The 27,667-nt window shown below is 44.4% G+C and overlaps 2 protein-coding genes and 1 long non-coding RNA gene across 8 annotated transcripts; 1 reads left to right on the top strand and 2 right to left on the bottom strand.

Moving 5' to 3' along the window:
* Positions 1-3,657: 3,657 nt before the first annotated feature.
* Positions 3,658-10,045, bottom strand: LOC133925032 (uncharacterized). The gene is made up of 5 exons (XM_062370839.1): positions 8,936-10,045; positions 5,416-6,163; positions 5,114-5,267; positions 4,855-4,917; positions 3,658-4,494 (listed from the first exon to the last, which is right to left on the bottom strand). The coding sequence occupies exons 1-5, from the start codon at positions 9,777-9,779 to the stop codon at positions 4,366-4,368; spliced, it is 1,938 nt and encodes a 645-aa protein (XP_062226823.1). The 5' UTR covers positions 9,780-10,045; the 3' UTR covers positions 3,658-4,365.
* A 5,344-nt stretch (positions 10,046-15,389) lies between these two features.
* Positions 15,390-19,416, top strand: LOC133925031 (autophagy-related protein 23-like). Of its 3 annotated transcripts, XM_062370838.1 has the most exons (4): positions 15,803-15,921; positions 16,315-16,462; positions 17,295-17,420; positions 17,502-19,416. In XM_062370838.1, exons 2-4 carry the CDS (start codon positions 16,427-16,429, stop codon positions 19,086-19,088), a joined length of 1,749 nt encoding a protein of 582 aa, XP_062226822.1. In that variant the 5' UTR covers positions 15,803-15,921; positions 16,315-16,426; the 3' UTR covers positions 19,089-19,416. The 3 variants fall into 3 exon arrangements, with proteins under 3 accessions (XP_062226821.1, XP_062226820.1, XP_062226822.1); XM_062370837.1 differs by lacking the exon at positions 16,315-16,462 and having other exon boundaries at positions 15,390-15,921; positions 17,508-19,416; XM_062370836.1 differs by lacking the exon at positions 16,315-16,462 and having other exon boundaries at positions 15,391-15,921.
* Positions 19,417-20,901: 1,485 nt separating this feature from the next.
* On the bottom strand, positions 20,902-24,595 carry LOC133925030 (uncharacterized). 4 transcript variants are annotated; one of them, XR_009910891.1, is made up of 4 exons: positions 24,101-24,595; positions 22,740-23,987; positions 22,282-22,408; positions 20,902-21,541 (listed from the first exon to the last, which is right to left on the bottom strand). It is a non-coding gene; the product is annotated as an uncharacterized LOC133925030 (long non-coding RNA). The 4 variants fall into 4 exon arrangements; XR_009910889.1 differs by lacking the exon at positions 22,282-22,408 and having other exon boundaries at positions 22,740-23,288; positions 23,527-23,987; positions 24,101-24,588; XR_009910890.1 differs by lacking the exon at positions 22,282-22,408 and having other exon boundaries at positions 20,902-21,565; positions 24,101-24,592.
* Positions 24,596-27,667: the final 3,072 nt, after the last annotated feature.

The following is a 27,667-nucleotide window of genomic DNA, read 5'->3' as shown; positions in this document are numbered from 1 at the left end:
GAATCAGTAAGAACTCTGTCAAATAGCAGTTTACAGTTTTTAGCTCGATTATGTGAAAAATGATTCTCTAAAATGAACTATACGTTGAGAGATGAAAAACTAGTTTTCTCTGATTCACTTCCTAACATAATCACTTTATCCATAAAATTTGATTAAATAATTATTTTTAATCATAAAATCATTTTTCTTATAAAATTTAGATAAGAAAGAGCCTTACCAAACAGGCTATGACAGTACTGCCCCATGTTCACAAAGTACATGATCACATTCTCTTTTCTTCAGCTATCACGTGTTGCATGTTGAGTTGGCGTGCTAGTCTTAGCTGTCTGAGTGGAAAATATGAGTAGACTTCGTATGAATGTATAGTGTTTGTGAAAAGAAATTATAATCATGTAGGAATGACACAGAACTGAACAAAATTCAAGAAAATACATGATCGATTTTTTCTTGATAGTTACATGCATACGTTGTTACCATCACTTACACCTTCAAAACTTTAGTTCAAATTAGACGAACGAAAATAGCACTTTAGCTAGAATGATCGTTGAAAATGGCCAGAGATAAATGTTGCTTAAATTACTTATCAGAACCAGAAAAGAAACCAAGAATAGGAACGAAAAACAAACCACCGTTGATCGCCCTGCTGGCGAAGGAACACACAAACATACCAGCACGCGTCCAGTGATGTGGCCATAGATGTTGCTCTGCCGGATGCACTCGCCGTTGGTTCGTTGTTTTTGATGTTAGGCACCTTGTGGCATTTCTTTCTTCAACTTTATACTTCCTCCCGTAAAAATTAGTGGTGTTTTAGATTGCTGGTAGTTAACATGTTTATACTTTAACCATGAATATCTTTTTTAATATCTCGATTGAACTTTTGAAAATGATATAGCTAGATTTGTGTCACAGACCGAGTGGTCGTGTGGTTAGACTGAGTGGTCATGTAGATAGATCGAGTGGTCCTGTGGTCAAGTCTGGGTGTGGTCAAGAGATGTAGGCCGCACTGGCATGTTGGCTGGTCGTGTGCTATGTCCAGCTTTATCGGCCCATGGTCTTGCGCTGTGGGGTATAAAGCCTAGCGTTATAACGAATTGGGATTTTGAACAATGAAGAAGAAAAACACTTACCCGTCCTAATCTTCTTCCACCCCACGCCTCCTCTCGGGCTACCCCCTCCTTGATTCCGATTGCCGACAAACGTAGCACCATCAGAAACATTACAAGTGGTATAAGAGCATCCCTCCACCCCCCCCCCCCCCCCCGCTGCCAGCTCCGTCCTGGCACCAAAGAAGAAGCTAACCAAGATCGAGGTCCATATGACGCAATCGATCGAGGGATTGGCGAAGCCGTTGTAGGGTTTCAAGCTGATGATGCAATAGACGTTGGACACGCTCAGTGACTTTAAGGAGTGGAGAACAAAGGCGGATTCGTCGTTGAGTACCCTGCTATCTCAGACAGAGGAGATGAGTGCTCGGGTGCAGACTTTGGAGTCGCAGCCACGTTCCGCTCTGACGTTGTCACCACCTGCCAACGTGACTCCACTGAAGGCGGCACGCCCACCTGCGTCAACCTCGGAGGCACTATACCTTCAACGCGGGATGACGACTCTGGGATCCTTCGGACCCTGCAGCCGCTCCCGATCATAGGTAGCTCGTTAAAGCAAATCCTCGTTAGAATGTGTCATCTGATGATATGCGAAATTTGATGCCTCAATCTAGCCTGTTGCCCAAATTGGAGTTCCCTAAGTTCGATGGGGTGTGACATGTACTTTGAGGTATATTTAGTTACGAACAGTCTGAAAACTAGATTTGCCGCGCTAAATTTCACTAGTGCAGCGGCCTCTTGGCTGCAGAAGTATCAATTGCGAGGGCGGGTGACGAGTTGGGAGGAAATTTGTAGAGCTATTTGTGATCGATTCGATCGGGATCAATATCAGCAGCACTTGCAGCAGCTTGATAATTTGAAACAGACCGGTTCTGTCTCTGATTATTACAATAGCTTCGAGCAACTAGCTCACAATGTTTTGATGTACAACACCTTGTATGATGATGTGTATTTTGTCACTAGATTCTTAGGAGGGTTGAAGGAGGACATTCATGCTGCTATTACTTTACATCGACTGTAAAATGTGGATAATGCTTTGGTTCTTGCTCTTTTGCAGGAAGAATTAGAGTCCCATAAGAAAGGAGTGAGCAAGCACAACATAATAGGGAGCAGGGTGTTCTCTACCAGTGATAAGCTCAAGCCCAGCAATGCTAGGGAGGATGGCATTCGCACTAACAAATCTACTGATGAGAAGTGGGAGTACATGAAGGCCTCCTGCAAGTCAAAGGGGTTGTGCTTCACTTGCGGTGAGAAGTGGGGCAAGGCTCATAAGTGCCTGGATCAAGTTCCTCTACATGTTATTGAAGAGGTACTTGACCTTCTTCAGATCACTGATGTGTCTGACGATGAATGTACCACTAAGTCAGATGAGTTTGCATAGACTGTTCTTGCTGTGGAACACCAGACTCCTCCAACGAAGCCTAGATGGATAATGCGTTTTCGTGGTTTTATTTGCAAAACGGAGATTCTCGTTCTTGTGGATTCTAGCAATGTTGGTACATTTGTGGCTAAGCAACTAGTTGATCACTTACAGTTACCGTCTATGGTGGTGCTCGTTGAACAGTTTACTGCTGCTAATGGAGGTGTGATTGTCTGTGATCGACTTGTTCTGCAGTTATAATGGTTCATACAGGGCCATAACTTCTCGCAAGACATCAAAATTATTCCTCTAAAATGCTTCAATCTGATTCTAGGGGCTAATTGGTTGGAAGATCACAGTCTCATGTGGATACATTGGAAGCTCAAACGTATGCGGTTTGGCCACATTGGGTGCTAGATTTCACTCAGGATATTCAAGAGGATGTTGCTCGTTGTGAAGGCATCTCTGCTAAGAAGCTATCTGGTCTCCTTCGTCTTTCTCTAATTCAACGGGTATGACACGGAGTGGAGTGGAGTGGAGTACGCAGCAGCACAGGAGAAACACGCGTCAGGCAACGCAAGACGATGTGACGACGGAGTCGACAGCGGGAGCTGTTGCATGCTTTGGGGGCGCGACCTGTGACCGTATTGTACAATGTGGTGTTAAAAATACTGAATCTTTTTTTTTTCAATGTGGCAATGAGATGTTAAATATATATGTTATATTTGTAAATACGATAATATATTACTTATTTTTACAAATAATTTAATATATTATCTATTTTTGAATTTTTACCAAACGTAAACAGGTCGCTAGTCGGGCTAGTCGGCTGCTCGTCTCGCGACAGTCGACAGGGTGGCGCTGGCGAGCGGGACGGACATCTCAGCTTGTGTGCCACAACGGTACTCGGCGGTCAGGCTGTTCGACTTGTTGCAGTCGCGTCACTATGGTCAGTCGAGCCGATTCAGGGGAGGAATTTTCCTGAACCAATCATGGGCCACAAGGGCCAGGGGCTTTTATTTTCGCAAACTTAACGAAATCAGTTCAGAGGGCAAAAATATTCAGAGGACAGAAAGATTAGAAATATGCTGCCCAAAATTTTTTGGGACAAACAGCTATTGGATCACCAAGGCGCAGGAAAAAAATTCCTCTAGAAAATCTTATGCAATCCCTTTCAGTGCAATAACACCCCCAACTCCCCTTCTCTTGGATATGGAAATCCAAATGATGCAGGAAAAGCAAAGTCTTCTCTTGGTTACTCTTTATGGATAGGCTCAACACCAATACCCTCAGAAGTAAGAACTACACAATCAATGGCAGTAACTACAACTGTGTTCTATGCAGCTCTAACGAGAAAGAAACTACTTTCCACGTGTTCTTCACATGTCCTTTCAGTGTCAGGTGCTGGACTGCACTGGGCATCTCTTGTTACTACACTCTGGAGTTCTTATCCATGATGACAACGGCCAAAACCGAATTTCAGATGTCTTTCTTCATGGAAGTCTTCACTATTGCAGCATGGCACATTTGGAAGCAGCGAAGGTCACATTTTTCATAACACCAGACCTACTTTCCAAGATTGGAGAAAAGCTTTTGTGGACCAAGTTAACCTTCAGCTTCACGGGGTCAACCCCAGCCTAAGAAACTCAATTTCTTTATGGATCAGCTCTATTAGTTAACTTGTAGCTTCTTTTTCACCATTTGGCTGCATGTTGCATTCCCTCACTTCCAATACCACCTGTACATGTTTTGTATCCCCTTACTGGTAACCTTTCTTTTGTTCTTTTTTCTTATAATAAAATCACACAGTAGGGGCTTCCCCTGCTGTATTTCCCCTCCAAAGAAACTAACTACAACGAAATCCTGTCCACTGCGAAGCTGGGGGGCAAGCAGACCCACCTCTCATCGCTTCCTTTTTGCTCTACTCGTGCATTGCTTCGCTGCGGTTGTGGCTTTCTTTGCTTTGGCAGCACCTCGTTTGGTTCCAGATGAACCTTTCTTCTTGTACTTGTTAAATCTCCTGCCACTTTCCTGTAAAACACATTTAGATGGCATTACCACCAAACAGTAAAAGGAACATAGGTTTTCTTTTCCCCTACTACCACCATTTGATACTCTATAAATATCATCATTTTTCAAAAGATCCTAGGAAAATTTGGTTCAGGTAATGGTCAAAGAGAAGTTCTAGCTATAAATGATGAATATAATCAAGTTGAGCACCTTTGAGCACTCCTAATGATCCAATCCCAAAATCGAACACATCATTGTAGGTATCGTAGACACAATTGTAAGCAGTAGATATTTAAATTTCAAAAAGTTCGTTTCCTAGTACCAGTTTATCTAACATGAATAAAACGACAAATCACGGGAAAAGATAAGCATTCCCTTCACCTTTTGATATTGTCGATAGGCTTCTCGGCCAGTCAACTCCTGCCCATTTTTCGAGACATAAACCTGCAGCCAAAATACAATGGAGCAACATTATGATTGCATCAGCTGTCTTCAAGAAGAGGATAAAAAGAATAATACCGAAAAAGTGAAATACAAACTGATACGCATCCATACTGAAGTAGCACAAATGACTAAACAAGTTCTTATTATCTATAATTGTAGGAACTAGTAAACTGGAACTCCAGGAATACAGCCTTACCTTCCTTCCGTCCTCCCCAGTAAACCAATGGCCAGAACCAGATTGAGTTCCATTGGCACGTACCCTTCTTCCGCCAACATCAGTTGGAACAGAGATACTTCTATTTGGAGTCACCCATCCATCAGTAACAGCACCACCCGAGCCGAATTGCCTCCTATATTAAGACAAAAAAAACAAGTAAGAAGCATTAGCAAATGACAATACTCAAAGGATTAAAGCAATGAGCCAACCACTTATAGTGTCAGCAACTCAAGCAAGCCAATAAAGGTATACTGTAGAAACATGATGAGAAGAGGCATTACCTGTAGCTGAGACTATCTGCTCTGTTTTGCTCATTGTCTCTGGTACTTTCTGCCCCAATGGGAAAGAAATGTTGCAGCCTTTCACAAACTAGATCACGCACCATTGGATTATGGTGGAAGAAATAATACACAGCAGGAGGATGAATGTCAGTCAGGTTGTCATCTATTACAGCTCCACTTGAAGTACTTTGCTGCTGCAAATGCTCTTCAACTTCACCAATAGAGTATTTGGGTTGAGAAACCTTGGAACGACAAAAACTACTGCCTTCATTATGCTTAGATGATCCTGTGTATTTCATACTTTTGAAGTAATCGTTGCAAAAATCATCGAGAGCAGGAGTTGCCCAGTTGTCGTTCATCTTAGCTTCACTCTTCTGCACAGTAGTACTCCCTTGGGGCTTGCTGTTTTGCTGCACGGTAGGCTCTTTCTGCATATACTTGTCCATGGATTCTTGTCTCTTTCTAAGAGGACTAACTGGCTTCATTGCTTTATTTTGATTTTGGTCATCATCAACATCGGTGTCAGAGTCAAGCAAATAGATTTTCCTCATTGGGCTTACTGTTATCTTAGGAAGTAGTTTCTTTGTGCAGCTTTCTTCTAAAGATTTTGAAACAGAAGAATTTGACACTTGTGTAAATTTGGATATCTTTGCTTTGGTCGCTGATTGACTCATAAGGACACCATGATTTAGCAGAGAGAATTTTGAGTTTCTGGAAGTGTTGCAGCTACCAACGGATGGTGGCACATCTGCAAGTAAAGAATAAAGATGAAATCTCAATGATGTTCGACACAAGGAGGTCAGAAGGTTCCCTAAAAAAATGTGACAGAATAACCAGCTACGGACTAAGATCCATAATAAATCAATCATGCACATTTCTACAGAAGACCAAAGAAGTATTCATAGAGAAGAAACATGCAAATAGCCAAGTACTTCTTGTAACAGAAGTATTCCACAAATAAAATCAAACGTTAAATTTTTAACATGATGACAAAAACTGCACCAATAAAGGCCAATAATGCATTTCCACCCAATATGACTCAAAGATCATGCACAAACTTAATGTGTTCCCCTTAAGCACCTAAAGATCATGCAGGACCAATAATGTTGTAAATTATGGACAGGTCAAAAGTGGAAGCTACTGACCATACTTTGTTTCAGTGTTACAAGCAGGAACAACAACACACTATATGCAGAATGAGGGGGCCTCGAGTCATCAACCTTCATGTGCAGAATGAGGCTCTCCTTCTAAAGCATCTTTTAAGTTCTATAACAAGGTTGATGTTCCTTGGATTAATCTAATCTTGAACACACACTATGTGGATGGTTGATCTCTCGTCCTAAAGGCTCCTTTTGGTGGAAGGGCATTATGAAGTTTTGTGATCACTTCAAATGAGTAGCTTCGGGATCCCCAGGGGATGGCTCCTCCTCATTTGGCTCGATGTCTGGAATGGAAAATACCTCAAAGATCAGCTTCCAAGACTCTTCTCTTACGCAAAAGATGATTCAATTACTCTAGCTCAGTTTGTTTCTGTTGGGAGCCAGCATGATCTTTTCCATTTCCCCATGAGTCAACAAGCTTTGGTGGAATTGGCCCTGATCCAGGAACACATATATAATTCTCACGTCGCATATGGTCAGAAGGACACCTGGTCCTGTGTCTGGGGTTCCAATACCTATTCTTCTAACAGATTCTGCTCCTTCATCTTCAGGAATCTCACTACACCCCCATCTCCTTTCAATTGGATTTGGAAGTCTAAATGCACTAAGAAGACTAAGGTCTTTGTTTGGCTACTTTTCAAGGATAGGCTCAACTCAAGAAACCTATTAAGAAGGAAGAACTTTCACGTTGAAGGCAGTGATTATAGTTGTGTCCTTTGTTTGCAAAATATTGAAGAGACAACTTTTCACCTCTTCTTTGATTGTGCTTTTGCCACAAGATGTTGGCGATACCTCTAGTGGTCTGGGATCACTCCAGACCGTTCTTCACAATGAACCAGGAAGCAAAGCAACAATCGCAATTATCATTTTTATGGAAGTGTAGTGGGCGCTGATTTGTAGGGGGAGGGCAACGGAGATCGTAGTCGAAGGAGGTCATAGGGCGAGGCTGGATGGCCTTCTTGTGTCCCAGGGTGGCCGGCTATGAGGAGGTGGCGTGCAGCAGTACTGGTGGTGGTGGTACTGTTCACAAGTACTGTTTACGTCGGTGAGCAGTACCCATGTGTGGAGAGGGAGAGAGATAAGGGATGCAATCTCTTTCTTTCTTAGTTCCAAAGGATACAATACCTCTCATTATATAGAGAGAACTCAACTTAACTCCAAAGCAAACTACTGTCTCTTTCCTAATTTAAATTCAAATTATTTCTTATCTATAGATAAACTATTCATATTTAAGATATATTTATTTCCTAATATGAAAATGACTTGGATCTCGATGACGACGTGATGGCAGCAGCAGCCGGCCCTAGGGCTCCCACACCTTCCACATGCGGTGGAGGTCGGCGGCAGCCCTAGCCCTAGCCCTGGTTGTCGCCGCCTCTCTGCTGGGCTGGCCGAACTGGCCCATATGAGCTTGACCCATGACAGGAAGTTTTCATGATAGCGGCTTAGGAATTATGGAAGCAGAGAAATGGAAAAATCTTTCAACATGAGCTGCCTTCGTTTTTTAGATGGAAGACCTGTTTTAAAGACACTATTGGGTTACACTTGTATAGAATGAGCCCGGATATGAGTCTAGTTGTTTTTTCTTGGATTGTCTCCCTCCCCTTAAGTCTCCTGTTTCCTCGTTTGTACTGTAGTATGTTGTTGTTTCCCTATACAATTTATGATTTTCGGTTTTTTTTCTATAATATATTATCACGGTAGGGGCTTCCCCTACTGTACAGTTTTAAAAAAAAACACTATATGGTCTATCAGCTGTTTGTTCGAGCCTTTGGCTGACACGGACTAAAATGGCAATTGAAGGTGTTCAAGTCTCTCGTTCAGCAGAGCTAATTTGTAAAACAACCTTTTTATTGCAGGGGAAATGTCTGTTTGGGAGGGAGACTGCGATAAGGTATTGGAGGTAGTTCAAGCACTCAAACAACGACTAGAGTAGATTGGAAGGCATAACTCGTGCACAAGACCAGTTGGGGAGGTTGCAGCTATTTGGCTAGTCTGAATCTAGTTCCTGAAGTAAGAAATACTTTGAATTTCTCCAGTTTATTCTGGATAGTGTTGTGGGGGTCTGTTAGAAGCTGCTTTATCTCTGTAAGTTGCGACCTGTTGTTTGTTAGTGGCCGCCTTCTCTGTGCAGCGATGGTTTGTTTGACGAGTTTGTTGTATTCCTAATGTAAACCTGTAACTTTCAAACAAAGCTTGTTAATTAGCCCCTATGAATCAATTTTAGATATGATTATGACAGACACTAAAAGAGATGCCTTGAAATATATTGGCATGACCGCATACGTTGCAGAATTATAAGCAAATGCCTAATGAGAGAAGTGCAAAATTTCAAAAGTTAAGACCAGTGTACCGCTTACCTCGCACTAGTAGCTCCTCGTCTGTCCAATCTTCGATCTCATCCTCTAAACTCGAACCAGCCACCGGTGCTGCCTTCTCACTCACCACTGGAGACACTTCCGCCACGGCCGGCTCTGGCGCCTTAGGAGGAGGAGGCGGTGTTGGCGCCAGACGTGGCGGCGCAGGGCCCTTCCACAGCCGCTTAGGCCGAGTCGTCCCCGGCGTCGGCGACAGCAAGGGGTCCGGGTCTAGCGTTTCGCGCCGCACTCGCTCTGGTGGTTGCTCACCGGCAACGAAGAAGTCGTCGTCCTCCTCTTCAACACCGAGCGATGAGAAGACCCGAGGATCACCCTGTGGTCTCGATTGCTCGTGATGCTGGCCGCCGGCGAGGAAGTCGTCGTCTTCGTCACTGATGCCGAGGGAGAACGAGGGGGGCTCAGGTGCCTCATAGCGCCGCACTTGCGGTGTCAGCGCTGGATGAGTCGGCGCTGGGCCCCTCCGCAGCCGCTTAAATCGAGTCGTCTCCGGCGGCGGCGGCGGCAGGGGGTCCGGCTCTAGCGTTTCGCAGCCCACTCGCGCCGGCCGCTTGGCACCGGCGAGGACGAGGTCGTCCTCCTCCTCTTCAACGCCGGTCGAAGGGAGAAGTCGGGACGCCACCTGGGGCCGCGCTTGCCCGTGACGCTGACCGCCGGCGAGGAATTCGTCGTCGTCGTCAACGCCGATGCCGAGAGAGAACGGCGGCGGGTCGGGCGCCGCGTACCCTCGCGCCCGCTCGCGCCGGTCGCTCACGGCGGCCGGGGAAGGAGGGGGATCGTGGTCTTCCAGATCTAGTCCCAGGGAGAAAGAAGGGACCGCGAAGTCCATCCCGGCGGCGGGAGCTAGGGTTTGGCTCGGATGGGAGCTTGATTTGGGGAACGAAGTCGGGATTCGGGAGGCGACGGATTAGGGGAGAAAATGAAATGGAAATGGGCGATGTTTTTGGCGGGAGACGTCTTTTGGAGTTTGGAGCTGGGCCCGGGGCCAGGGAGAGGGGTGGAGACGTGGTGCGGCTCCGGCGAGACGAACGCGATGCGTACCCGCGGGAGGCAGAAGAGTTACGACGGCGAGAGGACGGGGCGCTGCTCGTTTCACTCGCGAGTAGCGACCTCCCTCCCCAGGATTGGACTTTCCATGCAAACAGGGCCATTAGGATTCTGGGCCGATGATACCAAAATCCTACGGCGATGGGCCTAATACAGCGCACAGTTGGCTTAGCTGACCCTTTCTTAACTAACAGGTGACTCGTATTTATAGTGTGGCCAGTTTTATTGTAATATTTTTATTAAAAATTAGTCTTTCATTATTAATTTTATTTTTTACTTTTTATTTATATATTTTACTTGTCAACCCGTATGGAAATGAACTGTTAATTTTCTATAATTTTTAATTCTAAATTTAGCTATTTATTAATCGTATTTGATTTGGACTCTTTGTTTATTCTAGACCGTTAGATATTCATTATAATGAGTGGTCTATATCGTTTTCTTTTTTATTAATATGGTAATTTTGTTACTTCAAAAAATGAACATGGTAGCTCCTTTTAGCACTCAAATAAGAAGAGAAGAAAAACTCAGCTCTCTCCCTCTAATTTACTCTGAGAGTAGTTCTAAGAGGTATCTAGTTTGCTCTGGTAGTAGTTCTAAATGACCCCATATCTAGAGGTGCATGTCCCAATCAATCAGAGCTTACTTGGGAAAGATTGACATGAGTATCTCTTGTGTGGTCATGTAAGCCGTATGATCCTCTTGGGAAAGATTGACATGAGTACCTCTTGGGTAAAGGAGTATCCTTGCATGGTGTAAAAATAATTCAAATTACTACGCTTTCAGTCATGAGCATGTTTTGTCTATTTACGGCAGTCGTAGAGTCGCGAATGCGGGATGATATGGTATGATATGTTGGGTTATGGTTGAGATATTTCTATTCACATATATGTTTATGTTGTTTCCATCACAATTATGATTATGATATTGCTCTATAGATAGAAAGGTGTAGTTGGTTAGGTGTATGTGCTTACACACTTGAGTCAAAGTTGAGTTTTGCATAAATTTACTTAACTATGTGGTTATTTTTTTTAACATCAAAATGCATAATCTTTAGAGTCGGATTATTTATATGTACCTATTATGGATTAATTCTTATGAGTATCTTTGTACTCACGCTACTCTTCAGGTACTACCGTGAAGAGAAGCTAGTGTTTGGCTACTTCACATCCGCCGACGTTGGTGGCAGGCATGGCTAGGAAAACTACTCGGATGATGTTATTTTGCGGTGGAGCCTAAGGGCATATGGCTCCACCTATCCTTTGTTGTTTATAGCTTTTGTTTTTTGCCGTAGTTTTTTTTTTCTAAGAGTTGATCTATTTATTGTCCTCCTATTTCACTTTTGTTGTAAATTGTCCAAAATTATAAATTCTTAAGAACTTATAATATAATGTTAATTATTTGTTCTTTATGAAGCCTTATTGTGATAATATATGTTGGAAATACGTGTGTTCCGATCGTGAGTATGAAACACATGCCGAGACTATCGGGATGGTATTCTAATTAATATTTATAGTTGTGATTAAGAAAATGACTGACTTAATGATTAATTAGAATACTATTTGAACGGTTTCTCACACTCGCCGTAGCCACCGTTTGCCAAGGTCGACGTCTGTTGTGCCCGTCGTCTCCTAAGCCAACGCGCTCCTTCCCCGTCTCCTCATTTCTCTCCCCGTTGTCTCCTCTCGCCGTCTCCTCATATCCTCTCACGGTCCTCTGAGTAAGTATTCACCTCGCGTACATTCACCGAGCCCGCCAGCTATCAAGCCAACGCACAGCCGCGTACCTTCTACGTCTCCTCATCTCCTTTCTCCATATCTCCACTACGCGAATGTTGTGTGAAGATAGTTATGGCAATAAATAGATATAAAGGAATGACAAAAATCACAATCGCTTCAAGCTAAGTTTGAGTGTTAAAGATTATATTTTTACCGTTCATTTAGATTTACTATTGTCACTCTCGGATAGTATATTCAGTCGAAACGTGTGAAGAGCGCGCAAGATATATAACAAACAGTGCAGAGCTGTTGTATCAGGAGCTCTTTGACGTGAAAACATCTGAAGAGCTCTTGGTACAATAGCTTCACAACATCTGTTTCTATTTTTAGATTTATGTATAAAATACTCTACTTCAAATATTTCAACATGGGGTGTCTGTCTCAAGTTTAACATTAAATTTAAGATAGATTCTTATGTTGAAGAGTTCACAGTAGAATATTTTTATATATCTAAAACATTATTTATTGCCAGTTAATTTCTTGAAACGATTGTGATTATTATTGTCGATTCATAAGCCGACAACGATAATCATAGATTATCACTGAATTGTGATGGTAAAGTTATCACTATCGATTTATAAACCAGAAATAATAATTATGAATTATTACTGCCGATTCAAAAACCAATCGTAATAATCTTTTTTTAGTAGTGAATCTTCTCGTTCTACCGGATTATAGTAAGTTGTTTTGTTAGTGTGTATGGTGTTTTATTGATGTCACTTGTTATCTAATTGTTCTTGATCCGATGTTTAGGACTGAATTCAGCAACTAGCAAAAGTGATCCCGACTGCTCCTCTCGAGAAATAGCTCTCTGCATTGGGCAAAACTCTAGTTAGAGATATTTTTGGACCATGTAGTGCTGGTCGACATCTATGTGACGTTGTGCATCAGTGCATGCGATGCAAGCTGCTTTGGATGCAGATCATGCATGATCATTACAGATAGCGGGATCCAAAGAAGGCATAAACAACCAAACTAACGCATGATATGATTCACGATATGGTACTCTTAACGAAATAATGACTCATGTTTACACACTCTGCTGCATGCATGCCTTGTCTGCTCAACTACTGCTACTCCGTAGCACCTTACATGATCTAACCACCTTGCTTCAAATAAAATTATCCAACTGGTCCATGTTGATCAGGAAAACATGTACGTGTGATCGATCTACGTACAGCTATATATGATTACGGAGCAATACCCGATCACACGCTAATGGTACCTGTCTCGGCACCGAGAGGCGTAGCCGCGTAGACCATCGAGCAAGGTCACATGCAGAGCCACAGTCAAATCCACAGCACCCGACAAAGTCGCATCACTTGCCGAGCTACCACATCGTATTCCCTTGAGTTGTTGAGCAGCTGGATCTTACTTCTCTTAGATCATTATATCTGACATACTAACATTATTTACATCAAGTTGTCTCCTCCAGGGCAGATCTAGAGGGGGTCTGAGTAGGTTGAAACTTCATTGAAGATTAGAGAGGAATTAGAAAGAAATAAGAAGAAAAAAAAGAAGGAAGAGGTGAACGCCAAAGAAGAGCACTGCCAACTCCAGCAGGGGAGTTACTCAGTGCTACAGTAGCTTGCAGTACACAACACTGTAGCAATATTGTAGCAGTACTGCTCACATAGATGTAGCAACACTGTAGAAGTACTGTTTATAGAGGCTGACAGGGGGTTCGGAGGGAGGAAAAGAGTAGTAGAAGGTAGGAAATAGGGTAGCTGCTGTAGATGAAAAAATAAAGGATGCTGTAATAGTGACAGTGGATGCTGTAATAGTATTTTTGATGATAAAAATTTAAGGTAACTGCTAGAGATGGTTTTACCCATGTCCGCCATTTGTCTCCTCTCATCATGTTCATGACTATATATATGTACCTTGTATTATGAAGAAAAAAAACTATTATCGATGTACATATGTACTGCCTTAATCTGGATAAACAAGTGGTGCCGTATAGGACTATCATTTTGATAATATGGGCCTATGAAACGAACAGAATGAGAGAGTTTTTTTTAATATTATAAGAATTCGACTATCGTCTTGGTGCAAAAATCAAGGAGAAGACTAGTGCATGGTGCATTGCAGAGCTAAGAGCCTTACGTCTTTTTTTTATGCTGTACTAATTATTTTGTTTAGTCTATTATTATGAATCTTCTACTCCTCTATATTAATATAAAATTAGCAAATCTTCCGTCAGTTACCTTTAAAAAATCTGGATGAACACAAAATCGCAACTGTGTTTGTACAATTTTAACCCCAGTTAGAGTTTTACCTTTGCGCCCTTGGTTTCAATTTTGAACTGCACGCGCCTCGACTGTTTTTTTTTAAAATTTTTTGGAACGAAGCAGCCTCACTGTTCCATTCGCAGAAAAGCAGAATCGCAGTGCCGCTGCTTCAAAATTTACAGCGCCCCATGCATCGTCAGAGACGCACGGCGTCGTCGCCTTCCCGCCACGATTTTATATTCCCGCGGCCACAATGGATCGCGACGGGCGGCATCCACCCGCAGTCACGTGGGCCCCACTGGCCCGTGGACCCACGTCGTCCTCCCCGCTGACAGGCGAGGGCCGTCTGTCCGACGTGGCGGGCGGGCCTCAAGCCTCCTCGTGCTCCGCCCCTCGGATGCCTTTTCCCGCGCGTGCCCGCGTCCGAACACCGGACAGCATGGGCGCTCGTGCGCGCGGGGGCCACGTTGGGGTCGTGGGCTAGCCGACGCGGGAGGCGTCGTGGTGGGCGTTCGGATCTGGAGCGGGGAGCATCAGGGCGGATGGATTGGATGGGACGGATTCAACGGGACGTTATTGCGCTCCGTTTTTAAGGGGCGTGACCGCCGGAGGCGGCGACGGGCTGACGGTGACACGTCATGTGCCTGGGCTCTCTGGTTCTGAGATGGGACCCAGGTGCATTGTCACTCGACAGTATCTTGACGTGGTTAGTTGGCTGGCGCCCTCCGCCTCGTTGATCCATGCGTGAGTGGTCGTCCGTATTTCCGCCGACAACACGGTGAAAGAATTTTTCTGGAATCAAGAGCAACGTAAAAATGGTTAGGTCGGTTATGGATCGTAATTTTCTGCAGAAAGTCACAACAGTCGAACTATTTATATGAACATACTAGTATACTAAAGTATGCTCAGTTTGCAGGTAAGGTACCGAAGATATGTTGGTTTTAGTTAGAGATTTTAAAAAAATATTTTTTAATCATAGATTATAAAAATTAGAGTGTCTGATCCGTATAAGTTGGTAAAAAATATTATTAAATTGCTACAATCTAGAGATTGAATTATTAAAAATTAAATTGCTCAATTTATCTATTTATTTCAGTTTATAAATTATAATCACCATTCAAAATCTGTAAGTTAAATCAAAGTGCCTAACGTACCTGGAAAAACGTAAATTCTCCGACGACATGACATGATAGGATGCAGCTGCACTGCTCCGGCCTGCAGGAATCACGAGACAGAAGATTGCACGGCCACATTGATCAGACCAGACAGAAGCCCAAAATCCCCATCCTACCCCTAGCCGCGCCGAGGCCCAAATCCGTCCTTCCAAGTCTACCCCCACACGCGCCCCCAAAACGAAACACCACTCCATGTGTCCTGGGCCTTTTACTTCTCCCCACGTCGCTTACCTTACCTTACCCTCCCTCCCATTTCCCAACGCCTCCGCACCCCCAACGTCTCTCTCCCCGCTTCGCTTCCACACCACTGTGCGTGTGCCGTCTCCACTGCCTGCTCTAGCGTTCTGCCTCCTACCGATGCCGCCGGCGCGCGCCGTCCCGAGCCCTAGCCGCAGATGAGCTCCAGGAACCGCTCCGCTGCCGCCGCCGCCGCCTCCTCCGCCGCAACCCCCGCGGCGCCGTCTCTCAGGACGCCGCGCCGGTTGCGCCGGCGACCGCTCAAGGCCTCGGCTTCGGTCGGCGGCGGGCGGCGGAGCGGGCCCGCGACGCCGCTGCTGAAATGGGATGTGGGCGGCGGCGGTGAGGGGAAGGCTGGCGACGAAGCGGGGGCCGCACGGGAGACGAGGGCGCAGGGGGTGTCAGTGCGGAGGCTTGCCGCCGGGGTGTGGCGGCTGCGGCCTCCCGAGGCGGTGGTAGGGGGCGCGGGAGGTGGCGAGAGGAGGGTCCGCGTGGGAGTCGAGGTATGTATAGTTGTATACACGTCGACTTCAACTGTTCGTCGCCTGCTTTCCAGTTTGCTTCTGTCGTCTTGGTGTTGAGAATTTGAGATGGTCATTGGAGGCTTTGTGCGCTTCCCCCCCCCCCCCCCCTATTGTCTTCTTTTTCCCGACCTACTTTTTAAGCTGAATCATTTTGGTGTTTAGAGAAGAAATGTGAGATATTGTCCTTGGTTTTGTGCTGTTTATACGATTTTTTTTAGCTAGTGTTGAGATTTGTAGTCAAAACATGCTAACTTGGTGCCCTAGGACATAGATCTCTTGCAATGCTTGAGTAACTTTGGGTTAACTCCCTCATTACACTGCACTTGTTTGCTAATTTTAGGTGCTTAATTTGCCTATACTCGATTTGTGTAGTCAAATCCAGCATTAAGTCAGTCTCCACATTGAAGCCTCAGCAGCAACACTGCCCACTGCAACGTCGACGAATTTAGTAGTCGCCTGAACGTTAGATGCGTCGCACTGAAGCATGGCCATTTATGAAGGCAGCCGTGATGCAGCCACAGTAAGATGCCCCTGATCGTTATCATATAAATTTACCGATCCAAAAGGCAGCTGCATTTTTTCTGTGCTCGGATCTCCTCATGTGATTCCGAAATGGGCCCCAATCATCGGATCCTCTCCATGCCCGTGTGTTTTTAGACTTTTATGGTTGGCGATCAGTACATATCCATTTTTACCGAATGGCTTTGTGGAAAGAGCGCCGCTCGTATTTTGGATCTTGCACGGATTGGCAAGTGAGAGCTTCTGAACAACGGGCCAAAATGACTGAACTCTTGTGCCGTGCAGCAACACGTGTGTATGATGGGTTCAGCCATGTGGTCATGTTTAGCTGCTTGTCTCGTGCAGCTCGTGCTATTGGAGACTCTAGTCTCGTGCGATTGGAGACTATCGTAGTTCCAGCAAATGGTTTTTGAATTTTGGACCTTAGGTTGGATTAGAAATGCTACCCAGCAAATGTGATACCAATGCTATAGATGTAGGTCCGGATTTTGGTTCCGCGTGAATGATTTGATTTGAGAGGGGTCTCCATGTGATGATTGTTTGGGTCCCTTTAGATTCCCTTTGTTCTTTTGAGAATGTCCCTTGTCAATTCATCTTTTCTTTTTTTTGCTTAAACATATATGTGATGTAAGACTTTTATTGTCCCTTTCAGGTTACAGTAAGAAATAGTAAAATGAACATATACAGATCTATTGCTTCTCTCTGAATAGATTTGCTTAATCATGGAACAATTGAGTGTATATCTTACCGCACAAGTAATTTTTTAAGATAAAGTGTGATGAATTCCATAATTGCTTATGTGGCTTATTTGTCTCACTTGCCTATATGAACAGCATATCCCAAGACATCTACAAGTCCAGCTCCTTAAACAAAACACTCTGGGTCATCACCAGAGTCCTAAGAATGAGGTTTCAAGCCCCATTTCTGTTTTGGAGCGGAAGAGTGGAGAGCTCCACAAGGTGAGAACAGAACCAACCAACAACATTAACTACTTTTACCTATATCGGCCTGTAAGATGATTGACAGAACAAATTCTGCAGGTACAGCTTCATGCTACTTCAGCTGTGCTACCAGTCATCACCATGGAGAACGCAACAAAATGGGAGCCTGAGGGCATAAAGGGAATGGAATCACATGATGCCTATCTTATAGCAAGTCAACTAAATCTTCTGGATGAACAGCAAGACACAACTTATGTTGCTAACCTCCAGATGGAGCTCCAGCAAGCACGTGACCGGGTAAGTGAGCTGGAAACTGAGCGGCGGGCAGCTAAGAAGAAGCTTGACCACTTGTTCAAGAAACTCACAGAGGAGAAAGCGGCTTGGAGGAACAGAGAGCATGCGAAGGTGCGTGCTATTCTTGAGGATATGAAAGCTGATCTGGACCATGAGAAGAAAAACAGGAGGCGGCTTGAGATGATCAACTTGAAACTCGTCAATGAGCTGAAGGAGGCCAAGATGTCAGCGAATCAGCTGTTGCAAGAGTATGAGAAAGAGAGAAAGGCGCGTGAGCTCATTGAGGAGGTGTGCAATGAGCTCGCAAGAGAGGTGGAGGAAGACAAAGCTCAGATTGAGGCCTTAAAACAGGACTCCCTGAAGCTGCGAGAGGAGGTAGATGAGGAGCGGAAGATGCTGCAGATGGCTGAGGTGTGGCGTGAAGAACGGGTGCAGATGAAGCTTATTGATGCAAAACTCACTCTCGATGCCAAATACACACAATTGAGCACATTGCAACAGGATGTTGAGGCTTTTATTGCTGCATGCAGTTGTGCTAAAAGAGATATCATGGTAGTTGAGGAAGCAGAGAACATAATACAGGCGATCAAGTCGGTCAGAGCCCAAGATACTGAATTCAGATATGACCCACCAGCAGCATCAGAAGACATGTTTTCCATTTTTGAAGAGCTGCGTCCAAGTGAGGAGCCTGTCATCAAGGAGATTGAGCCATGCTACAAGAATAGCTCTGCCATATGTGAATCAGAAATCCAAGAGGCTAGCCCAATGACAGATATATTCCTTGAAAAGAAAGCCCAGGTGTACTCAAATAAAAGCCCTCAAGATGAAAGCGACAATGAAGATGGCAGTAGCTGGGAGACAATAAGCCATGTTGATATGCAGGGTTCAAGGGGTTCACCTGACGGAAGCGAACCATCAGTCAACAAGATCTATGATGGAAGCATGTCTTGGAAGAGCAGAAATGATTTTGTGTATAGGGAAAACGAGAAGCTAAAGGATGAGTTGACCGATGCATACCTGGCAAACATGAACCAACCAAAGAAGAAAGAATCAGCCATATCAAAACTCTGGAAGTCATCCCGACCAAAGAACAGCGAAATATGCAAGAAGGATGCAGTTGAAACAGTAAATGTGAGATCATCAAATGTAAGGCTCTCAGTCGGGACTTATTCTACTGTTGAAAGTGGCATTCAGGAAATAGGACTCAGTCCACCGAGCGTAGGGCAATGGAGCTCACCGGGCTCCATGAACATTCAATTCAACCGGGGCTTCAAGGGCTGTATAGAGTACCCGCGGACGTCCCAGAAACACAGCTTGAAGGCAAAGCTCATGGAGGCACGGATGGAGAACCAGAAGGTCCAGCTCCGCCAAGTGCTCAAGCAGAAGATCTAGAGCTGCCAAGAGGCTGGAACCAAAAGGTGAAACATTGTAAACCTAGAATTGAATCCAAGGAATAATCTCAAGAGTACTTAGATGCTTCAGTTTTCCTGTTTTAGAGTAATCTGTAACGCATGCACAAGACTAGAACAAGTGATAAAGTTGGCCTTTGTGGGCCGGCTGGAGCCTTGCTGCTTCTGTATCTTACTTTAGTTCTGGAGTTATGGTTCCATTTGATTGGCTTTGGTGAGATCCATCATGATGTATAATATAGACATAAACAAGCAGCAATGTTCAGACAAATTGTATCCCCATGAATCGATGTTTCCATAGTATTTTTCTTGTTCTGGTGCAACTGGATGTCCATGATTCCTTCTGTCACCTATTATATTATTATTTGAGAAAAAAAATAGACCACCATGTTCGCTCTTAAGATTATGAAATTATCATGTTAATTGAAAAAAAATCTAGATCACTTATTGAATCTCTAACAGTCTAGATTAAATTAAAAAACACATATCAAATACAATTAATAAATAACTAAATTTAAAAACTAAAGAGTCAATATTAAATAAGATTAATAAATAACTAAATTCGAAATAAAAAATAATAGAAATTTAGCAGTTCGATTTCAATATGGTTTGAGACGCAAAATATCTAAATAAAAAGTCTAAATAAAATAAAAGTAATAATAATTAAAATTTGGGTAATAGAAAAAATAATGATCCATTAAATAGTCTTATAAAAAATCAAATTATTCTAAAAAACAAATACCTAAATAAAATATTTAGAGTCCATGTAAAATACAATTAATCAATAGTTAAAATTCATAATAAAAAATAAAAAAAATCAAAATTGTTACTAAGATAATAAATTAAGAAACACCGAGTAGCTCAAGGTTATCATATCAAGTAGGCAGTAGGAAAGACACAACACACTGACAAAACAAACCCATTTTGATTTTGGTTAGACTGTCTACACTTGACGAACTATTTTTACAGTTGATCAAAACGTATACGAGTCGAACCAATACATGTATACGATTCGGGTACAAGTTTACGACAAAAATATTTTTTCACTAAAATAATTTTTTATTTCTTCTTCTAATTTTATATATTTTGTAACTAAATGACACTAACCTCATAAAAACTAAAGAGACTAATTTTTAATTAAATATTATCACGACAGAATATTACAGCGAGGCTAGCCACGTTATTAGCGTGTGCAACCTTACTAGTTATTTTTATATATGACTAGTGAATGCCCGTGTGTTGAACCGTAAACCCAAATTTTACACATAAATGATATATCTGAAGGATTTTTATTGCTTGCAAACGATTATACCCACCATGCCCTCTAGAAGAATTTTACCTACTTGCATTTTAAAATATGGTTGCAAATTTGTTCTGAGATCAACAAACGGAATGATATGAACAGAAGTGGCAAACACTACTCCTTTCTTCAACAAGTTAAACCTCTTCATGATCACATGCAAACATATGCCAATTAAGCTTTTGTATGAGGCACAATAAATAACTATTAAGGTGATAGCATGATGAAACTACAGTCAAAGTAATATATATACATGCTTCTGTAGATGTGGTTGATGGTTACAAGGAGAGGGACCGCTTCATCTTCCGGTCTCAACTCTCCTTATAACCATACCAGCCGTCTAGTGTTAGTAATTACTGTTTGTTTATATCCCAATGAAACCTTCGTTACATTTTTGTTCAATATGAGCTAGAAAAGTTAATCTATATCTATATCTATATCTATATAAATTATAAAAGAGTGAGTTGAAACTATCTTACATCCACCCCAAATAGTGTACACAGAACAATAAACACCCTCAGATTAATTCTCATTAATTGCATCCAACAAATAGTATTTGTTTCATGAGCCAAACATTGCATCTAACGGCCGAGACACCTTCACTGCACTCCTCATATTTCTACATCCACCCAAAAAATCCCATAGGGATCCCCCTCCACAAATCATGGATCCACAAATTACGGTTCTACAAATCATGATATTCTCTGTCACACCTTAACCTTTACCCAATCATCAGCGCTTCAATTTTGGAAACCTCTGCTTCCCACAAACTTTTTCCCGCACACCTTCGCGATCATTCCCGTCCAGATCTGCCCTCAAGCCTCTGATCCACCTCCACCAGTGCAGAGAACTCCAGGTCTGGTGCAGTCGGTCTTGCTAATAGCGCAGGGCGTTGGCGCGGTGGCCCCCCGGCGCGGCGACATCCTCCCCGGCCTAGCTCATTCGGACCTGTCTCTTCCCCACAACAGGTGGGTGCATTAGGACGCGCAGTGCTGGGAGGAGTAGCGTCGTTGCCTGTTGTCCATGCAGTTGAAACTGCAGCAGCCCCTGTAGGCATTTCACTTGATGGTCCGCATGTCCCCGGCACTGGGCATGAACCCCCTGAAGCCGTCGATGACGTGCCTCCCAACTAGTGCCTGAAAAAAGCAGCGAGCCAGCCACTGTAAAAACATTGGACATCTTAAGACAAGTATATGTGGCCACATTATCAGTATTATAGAGATGGCAAAATGAAAGGAATGATCATTCAGGAAAAGAAAAACATTAGCTTCTATACATCTGCAGCACAAGAACCTGCAATCAGGACCATCCTCTCATGTCCTTAAGCATGCAATCCACACTCATAATGAAGGGGTGTGGTAATAACGAAGATTAAATGTATGTGTACCAAGAATTTTTTTTTATCCATTATTGATTAGCGTTTATGTAAGTCTAAAGCATCTATCTAGCCATTGGAAGCCTTCTAAATAATCATCAATCTTGAGACAGACAAAACGAAGTAGTACACTGGATGCACGTTTAAATGAAAGTTGACCCATTGATATCACAAGGTGTCCTCAACCACCGTTGACAAAGAAAACGAGAACTCGAGTTTGGTATTGTCTCAATTAAATGAGATCATGCGGCAACTTCAAGAAAGTGTTTGTTATGTAGATTTTCGTCACTGTTATATGCACTTGCAGAACTCGAACACTCACTCTCACTTGCCATGCTCCTATATACTGAAGCAGCCGCTCAACCTTGAAACAGCACAGACCAGAACAAGTAATTTGGTTGGGGGGGGGGGGGGGGGGTGGGGATGCTACAAAGGAAGGGCCAAATTTATGTAACAATGTAGCTAGCTATCCAAGCAGACACTGCCATACTTGAAACTTACATGAATGCAAATAATTTGAAGAAAAGATGGGAACTTCAGTAGTTCTGACTTCTGACCCATTACCATGTGCATTCAACTTCACTCGTATGCGGTCGGTAGAAACCAGAATCTTAACAGGAAAGAAAACCTGAAACATGAACCTCATTTTCATCTAGCCTGACCATACCCATTTTGCTGTTGTTTTTCCTAGTTTTATGTTAATTGGAAGATGGGAAGACGAAACTCACTATCTTTACAAAGCATGAGATTGTAATGCAGTAAAATAGGATTAATCATGCTTCTACTAAATACTAGAGCCAATAACATCCAGGTGATCTGGGTTGAATAAATTAGTTAGTAGATAAAAACAGCTGCATTAACATTGCAGAAGGAGCAACCCTGAAGGCTCAATTTCGTTTTTCGCCAATCATTTTGGAAACTAATGAAACCCTATAAAGCAAAGTTAAAAAAGCACGTACCCTGCATGGCGAAACAATAATGCTAAGTGGATGCCACTGTCCTTTCCTGCCACAACACCTCGCTCATGCAAAAAAGCACCCTAAAGCCCATCTGCTTGTAGAATGTCGAAGCTCATTATTGCAAAATTTACATTACTGCAAACTTCATTCACATAAAGGGTTATTTTAGTTCTCGTCAACACATCCAAAGACCAAGGAACTAATTAAACATCATGGAACTTGCCATAAGATGATTGTTGCCTGATGATATATATTGGAGCAACATTGGCAGCAGACTCGACAGATTAAATCTTTGCCAATCACGGGCAACAACCAGAAACTAATGCAACAATTTAGATATGATGAACTAAATGATTATTCTTCGCACAACATAAGAAGTAATTAGTAATTATAGGAAGCACAAAACAACGTATAGGGCTTCATACTCGTTTTCTCCCATGATATATAAACAGTGAACAAAGACAACTTCAGAACAGAAATGGTTGGTCCAGCAATTGAGTCCTTTTCTTGCATTGCCCTCTGAAATTTCACATCAATATGGCAGCCTACCTACGGTTCATCAGTTAACAATGATTCAAAGCAAATCTATGTTCAAAACTTGACATTGCATTTGGAAGAACAAAGAAATTTCATAAGGCAACTAAGAGGAGAATTATGTTTAGTAAACACATATATAAGGTATTTGATTTATCAATATAGAAATAACTATCTAATTCCTCAATGAAGTTAACCGAATACTTTTCTTAGAAAAGAATACAGTAGGAAACAACTTGATATAAAGACCAACCAGCCAAAGATCGTAATAGTAAGATGCAGCCTAATATGGTGAGCAGAGCTATTCCTGTGTCTCCCCAAACAATTCTAGATTAGCAATCCAAGTGAAACCACTGATCATCTTCAGACCCTGCTCCTTGATTTCTCTCCTGATCATTGACACACTTCGCCATAAATAAATCATATGCTGGACATATACATACAGAACATGGTTCATTAAATAAAAAATGAACCATAAAGATATGGCAACATGGGAGCAGTAGAAGAATCGATCAATCTTGATTCTCCACTTTTGAAGCCTTTGCTGCCATCAAGAAAACATCATTCCAACCAAAAAAAAAAAAAGAACCTAGAGAAGGCATCAGGGTAAAGGAGGAAAGGGGGCAAGGGACGGCGACGCGATGGCAGAGGAGGATTGGGGGGAGCCCCCGGCCATGTCCGCAGACCCAGCCGATGCATTGGATAGTGGATTTGCTGCAAGAGAAAAATAAACCCCTATCAGCTAGACATGAGCAAGCACCAGCAGAATTGGATTTATTCACAGCATGCATGAGGTATCGCTGGATCTAGATAATAAAAGGCCGCACCTTGCCGTCCACTATCTGCCTTTCGTCAAGGTGGATGTGCTGCAATCGACGCCAAGCACGGCTGCACTGCCCTCCCTGCCGGCTTCCTTGAGCTAGCAAATGGTGCGCGTGTGCCGGAAGACCGAAACTTGCTCAAGCAAACGAACGACTCGGCGTCCCACGGATGCGGTTCTTGCCATTGACGGGCCATATTATTGGGGATCGAACCCGCCGAGGTGGGCAGGCCGTCCACGCATTCGAGGGCACGCGCAGGGTAGAGGGGCGCCTCGATTCGCCTCATGCCGGTGTCGATGCGCGGGCGGCGGGGGCCATGGCCATCAGCGCTAGGGTTTGGATGAAGTGTCGTTGGGTGCGATCGGGCGGACGAAGGATCGAGGAAGGAGCGACGTGGGCCGACGCGGGCGGGCGGACGAAGGACATGGCCCTGCGGGCGAGTGTGCGGGCGGACGATGACGCGGAGACTGACAAGCGGGGGCGCGGACGGACGAAGGTGCGAGCGGGCGGACGAAAATTGGAGCGGACGATTGGGGAAGCGAAAATTTCGGGAGTGTAAAAAAAAAGTGACGCGGGAAGAAGGAAAACTGCTGATTTTTTAAGTTGGAGAAAAGATGTTTCTATATGTCATTGTCATGGTAAAATATTATGATAAAAATGCTATGTGTTCGATTTGCCTTCGAAACTTAATCCATGCCTCGACTAACGCCCGTTCATAGAGACTGATACTCGTTGGCTTTTGCTATCTAGTCAGGTGATCGTTGACCTTTTAGCCACCGAGTGAATAGATAAACAGACGAATATGGAAGCCTAGCGAAGCGATGAGACTACGAATTTTTTTAAATAATATTAAAATAATGGAAAATACAAAAATAATATTAGTTTTTGAAAATTTGCAGAAATAATACCCTGTCGGCAAGCGAAATAATTTGATTTTTGCCTACTGAAGCTATGAACAGTCCTTCCGTTTGCACATGTGGTGGTTAGCACTTAAAATCTAGCTTGCTTCTTGTTGTGAGAAAACAAGTTAAAATATTTTTTAGTTTATATGTGACGAATAATTGATAATATTGTTATTTTGATTTGTTAATTTGTGGATTGTATGAGTATGTATATGTGTTGTAATTATAATTATGGCTAATCAAAGTTGTATAGAGAAATTAAGTTGACGTGTTTATCTTTGAGTCTAGAAAAATTGTACATGCCGAATGATCTGGTGTTTAGGATTTTGTACACGCCAGAATGTTCGACGTTTACATGAGGTTCACACTGGAACTTTTCATCACAGAGGCAGAAATTGAAGCACACGTCGGATGGTCCATGATGTATAAGAATATACGCTGGAGCATTTTTTGCAGAGAGATTGTAAGTCGACTCTGTTGGATTTAAACTCATCGGATGATCTGGCGATAAAGAGTAATGCACGTTGGACTATTTCTTACAGAATGGAGGTCTGGTGAAAGTGAACTCGTTGGATGGTCCAATAATGGGATGAAGTGTACGCTGGAGTATTTCTTGCAGAGATGTTACAAGATAGCCAGTCTGCTAGATTGAACATGCCGGATGATCCTGCGTTGAGGAGGCGTCAACACCGAAAATCCGGTGTTTTACGATTTTTCTGAGATGTACATTGACTCAGGATTTTGGTTATGGATTAGTCTATAATGGAGTTCGAGATATGCATATGCTTATCTTATATTGTGCAGATGATGGATGCAACTTAGCGACCGACGACGGGATGGTTGAGGTCAAACGGAGTGCTTGGTTGTCGGTGTATTAGGAACCAGGGGTCCCTGAGTCCCGAAGACCGGGCCGGCCGTCCGCCACATGTCACCATCCCGCGAGATCCACCCTGCAGGATAAAGAAGAAACTAAGTCCCAGGGGAAGGTGCTCGGGACCGTAGCCTCTAGGTTCCCGAGCACCCCAGTTCCCCGATGATCCGCAGAGTCCAAATACCGTGAAGGAAGTGCTCGGGGCTGCACGTGACAGCCCCCGAGGACTCGGTTCCCCGAAGGTCTCACCCAAGTACTCGGGAGAGAGTGCTCGGGGCTGCACGTGGTAGCCCCCGAGGACTCGGTTCCCCGAAGGTCTCACCCAAGTACTCGGGAGAGAGTGCTCGGGGCTGCACGTGACATCCCCCGAGGACTCGGTTCCCCGAAGGTCTCACCCAAGTACTCGGGAAAGAGTGCTCGGGGCTGCACGTGGCAGGCCCCGAGGACTCGGTTCCCCGAAGGTCTCACCCGAGTACTCGGGAGAGAGTGCTCGGGACTGCACGTGGCAGGCCCCGAGGACTCGGTTCCCCGAAGGTCTCACCCGAGTACTCGGGAGAGAGTGCTCGGGGCTGCACGTGGCAGGCCCCGAGGACTCGGTTCCCCGAAGGTCTCACCCGAGTACTCGGGAGAGAGTGCTCGGGGCTGCACGTGGCAGCCCCCGAGGACTCGGTTCCCCGGAGGTCTCACCCAAGTACTCGGGAGAGAGTGCTCGGGACTGCACGTGGCAGCCACCAAGGACTCGGTTCCCCGAAGGTCTCACCGGAGTGCTCGGGGCTGCACGTGACAGCCCCCGAGGACTCAGTTCCCCGAAGGTCTCACCGGAGTGCTCGGGAGAGAGTGCTCGGGGCTGCACGTGGCAACCCCCGAGGACTCGGTTCCCCGAAGGTTCGCGCAAGATCGTCTGACGACCCAAGGGGTCCCATCGTCGGGGTGTCAGCCAGTCAAAGGCCCAATACCGCATTTAATAGGCACGCGCGGCCTGACATCCTGACATTCCCAGCTGCCCACGCCCCAGTGTCAGACCCTGCCATGCCCTGGTAGGGGGGCGTGGGTCCATTAAATGCACGGGTCCCATCCCGTTTTCATCCGAGTGCCTCGGGATAACGTTGCCAGAATCGAAGCGCTCCGCCCGCCACCCTGCCCTGGCAGAAAGACAAGACAGGGTGGGCGCGCCGGGCACCTCTGAGGCTGCCCGGTAGGCCCCCTTTATGGCGCCCGAGGGCTTCCACAGTGGCGGGTGATCGGATGCGCGCCGCATTTTTCCACCGCCCCTGTCACTTCGCCAAGACGGAATGATGACGCCTTTCTCCGTGACGCCTTGGCATTCACGCCCCCTCTTTCCCATTCTGGATAAGTCGAGGTCGGCGCGCCTATAAAAGGAAAGGAAGGAGAAGCTCTCAAGAGGCAGACCAAAAGTGTGTGAAAAAAGAAAGAGGACGCAGACGCTCGAACCCATTCAAGCCAAGCTAGAACACGAGAGCCTCAAGCTCTCTGTAAGCTGCTCTCTCTTGTAACCAGATACATCCTTGAAGAATTTCCTTCGAGGATATATATAGCACTCACGCAGGAGTAGGGTGTTACGCCCCCGTGCGGCCCGAACCTGTCTAAACCCCGGTGCACCCATCTTTCTCGCACTAGGACGATCGTCTCCCACCAGCCACCGCACTTATTTCTGTTTCCCGCTTATTTCCCAAACAAGCTTGTTCAGGATCATCCCCCCGGCCGAATCTCTAAAAAGGGGGTCTCACGGGATCCCTGCGACAGGAGTTCATCCTCCGACATTGGTGTTGGATGATCGAG

This window comes from Phragmites australis, chromosome 7, assembly GCF_958298935.1.
Source record: "Phragmites australis chromosome 7, lpPhrAust1.1, whole genome shotgun sequence".
NCBI lineage: Eukaryota > Viridiplantae > Streptophyta > Magnoliopsida > Poales > Poaceae > Phragmites > Phragmites australis.
This window is presented reverse-complemented; position numbering and strand designations above follow the sequence as displayed.

Excerpts from the sequence above, each read along its gene's own strand:
- LOC133925032 (XM_062370839.1), bottom strand. The coding sequence starts at position 9,779 with ATGGACTTCGCGGTCCCTTCTTTCTCCCTGGGACTAGATCTGGAAGAC. Across the intron at positions 5,268-5,415 it reads GCAGATAGTCTCAGCTACAG|GAGGCAATTCGGCTCGGGTG; the intron begins GTAATGCCTCTT and ends GTCTTAATATAG. Across the intron at positions 4,918-5,113 it reads CTGGGGAGGACGGAAGGAAG|GTTTATGTCTCGAAAAATGG; the intron begins GTAAGGCTGTAT and ends TTTTGGCTGCAG.
- LOC133925031 (XM_062370836.1), top strand. The coding sequence starts at position 15,577 with ATGAGCTCCAGGAACCGCTCCGCTGCCGCCGCCGCCGCCTCCTCCGCC. Across the intron at positions 15,922-17,294 it reads GGGTCCGCGTGGGAGTCGAG|CATATCCCAAGACATCTACA; the intron begins GTATGTATAGTT and ends CTATATGAACAG. Across the intron at positions 17,421-17,501 it reads AGAGTGGAGAGCTCCACAAG|GTACAGCTTCATGCTACTTC; the intron begins GTGAGAACAGAA and ends CAAATTCTGCAG.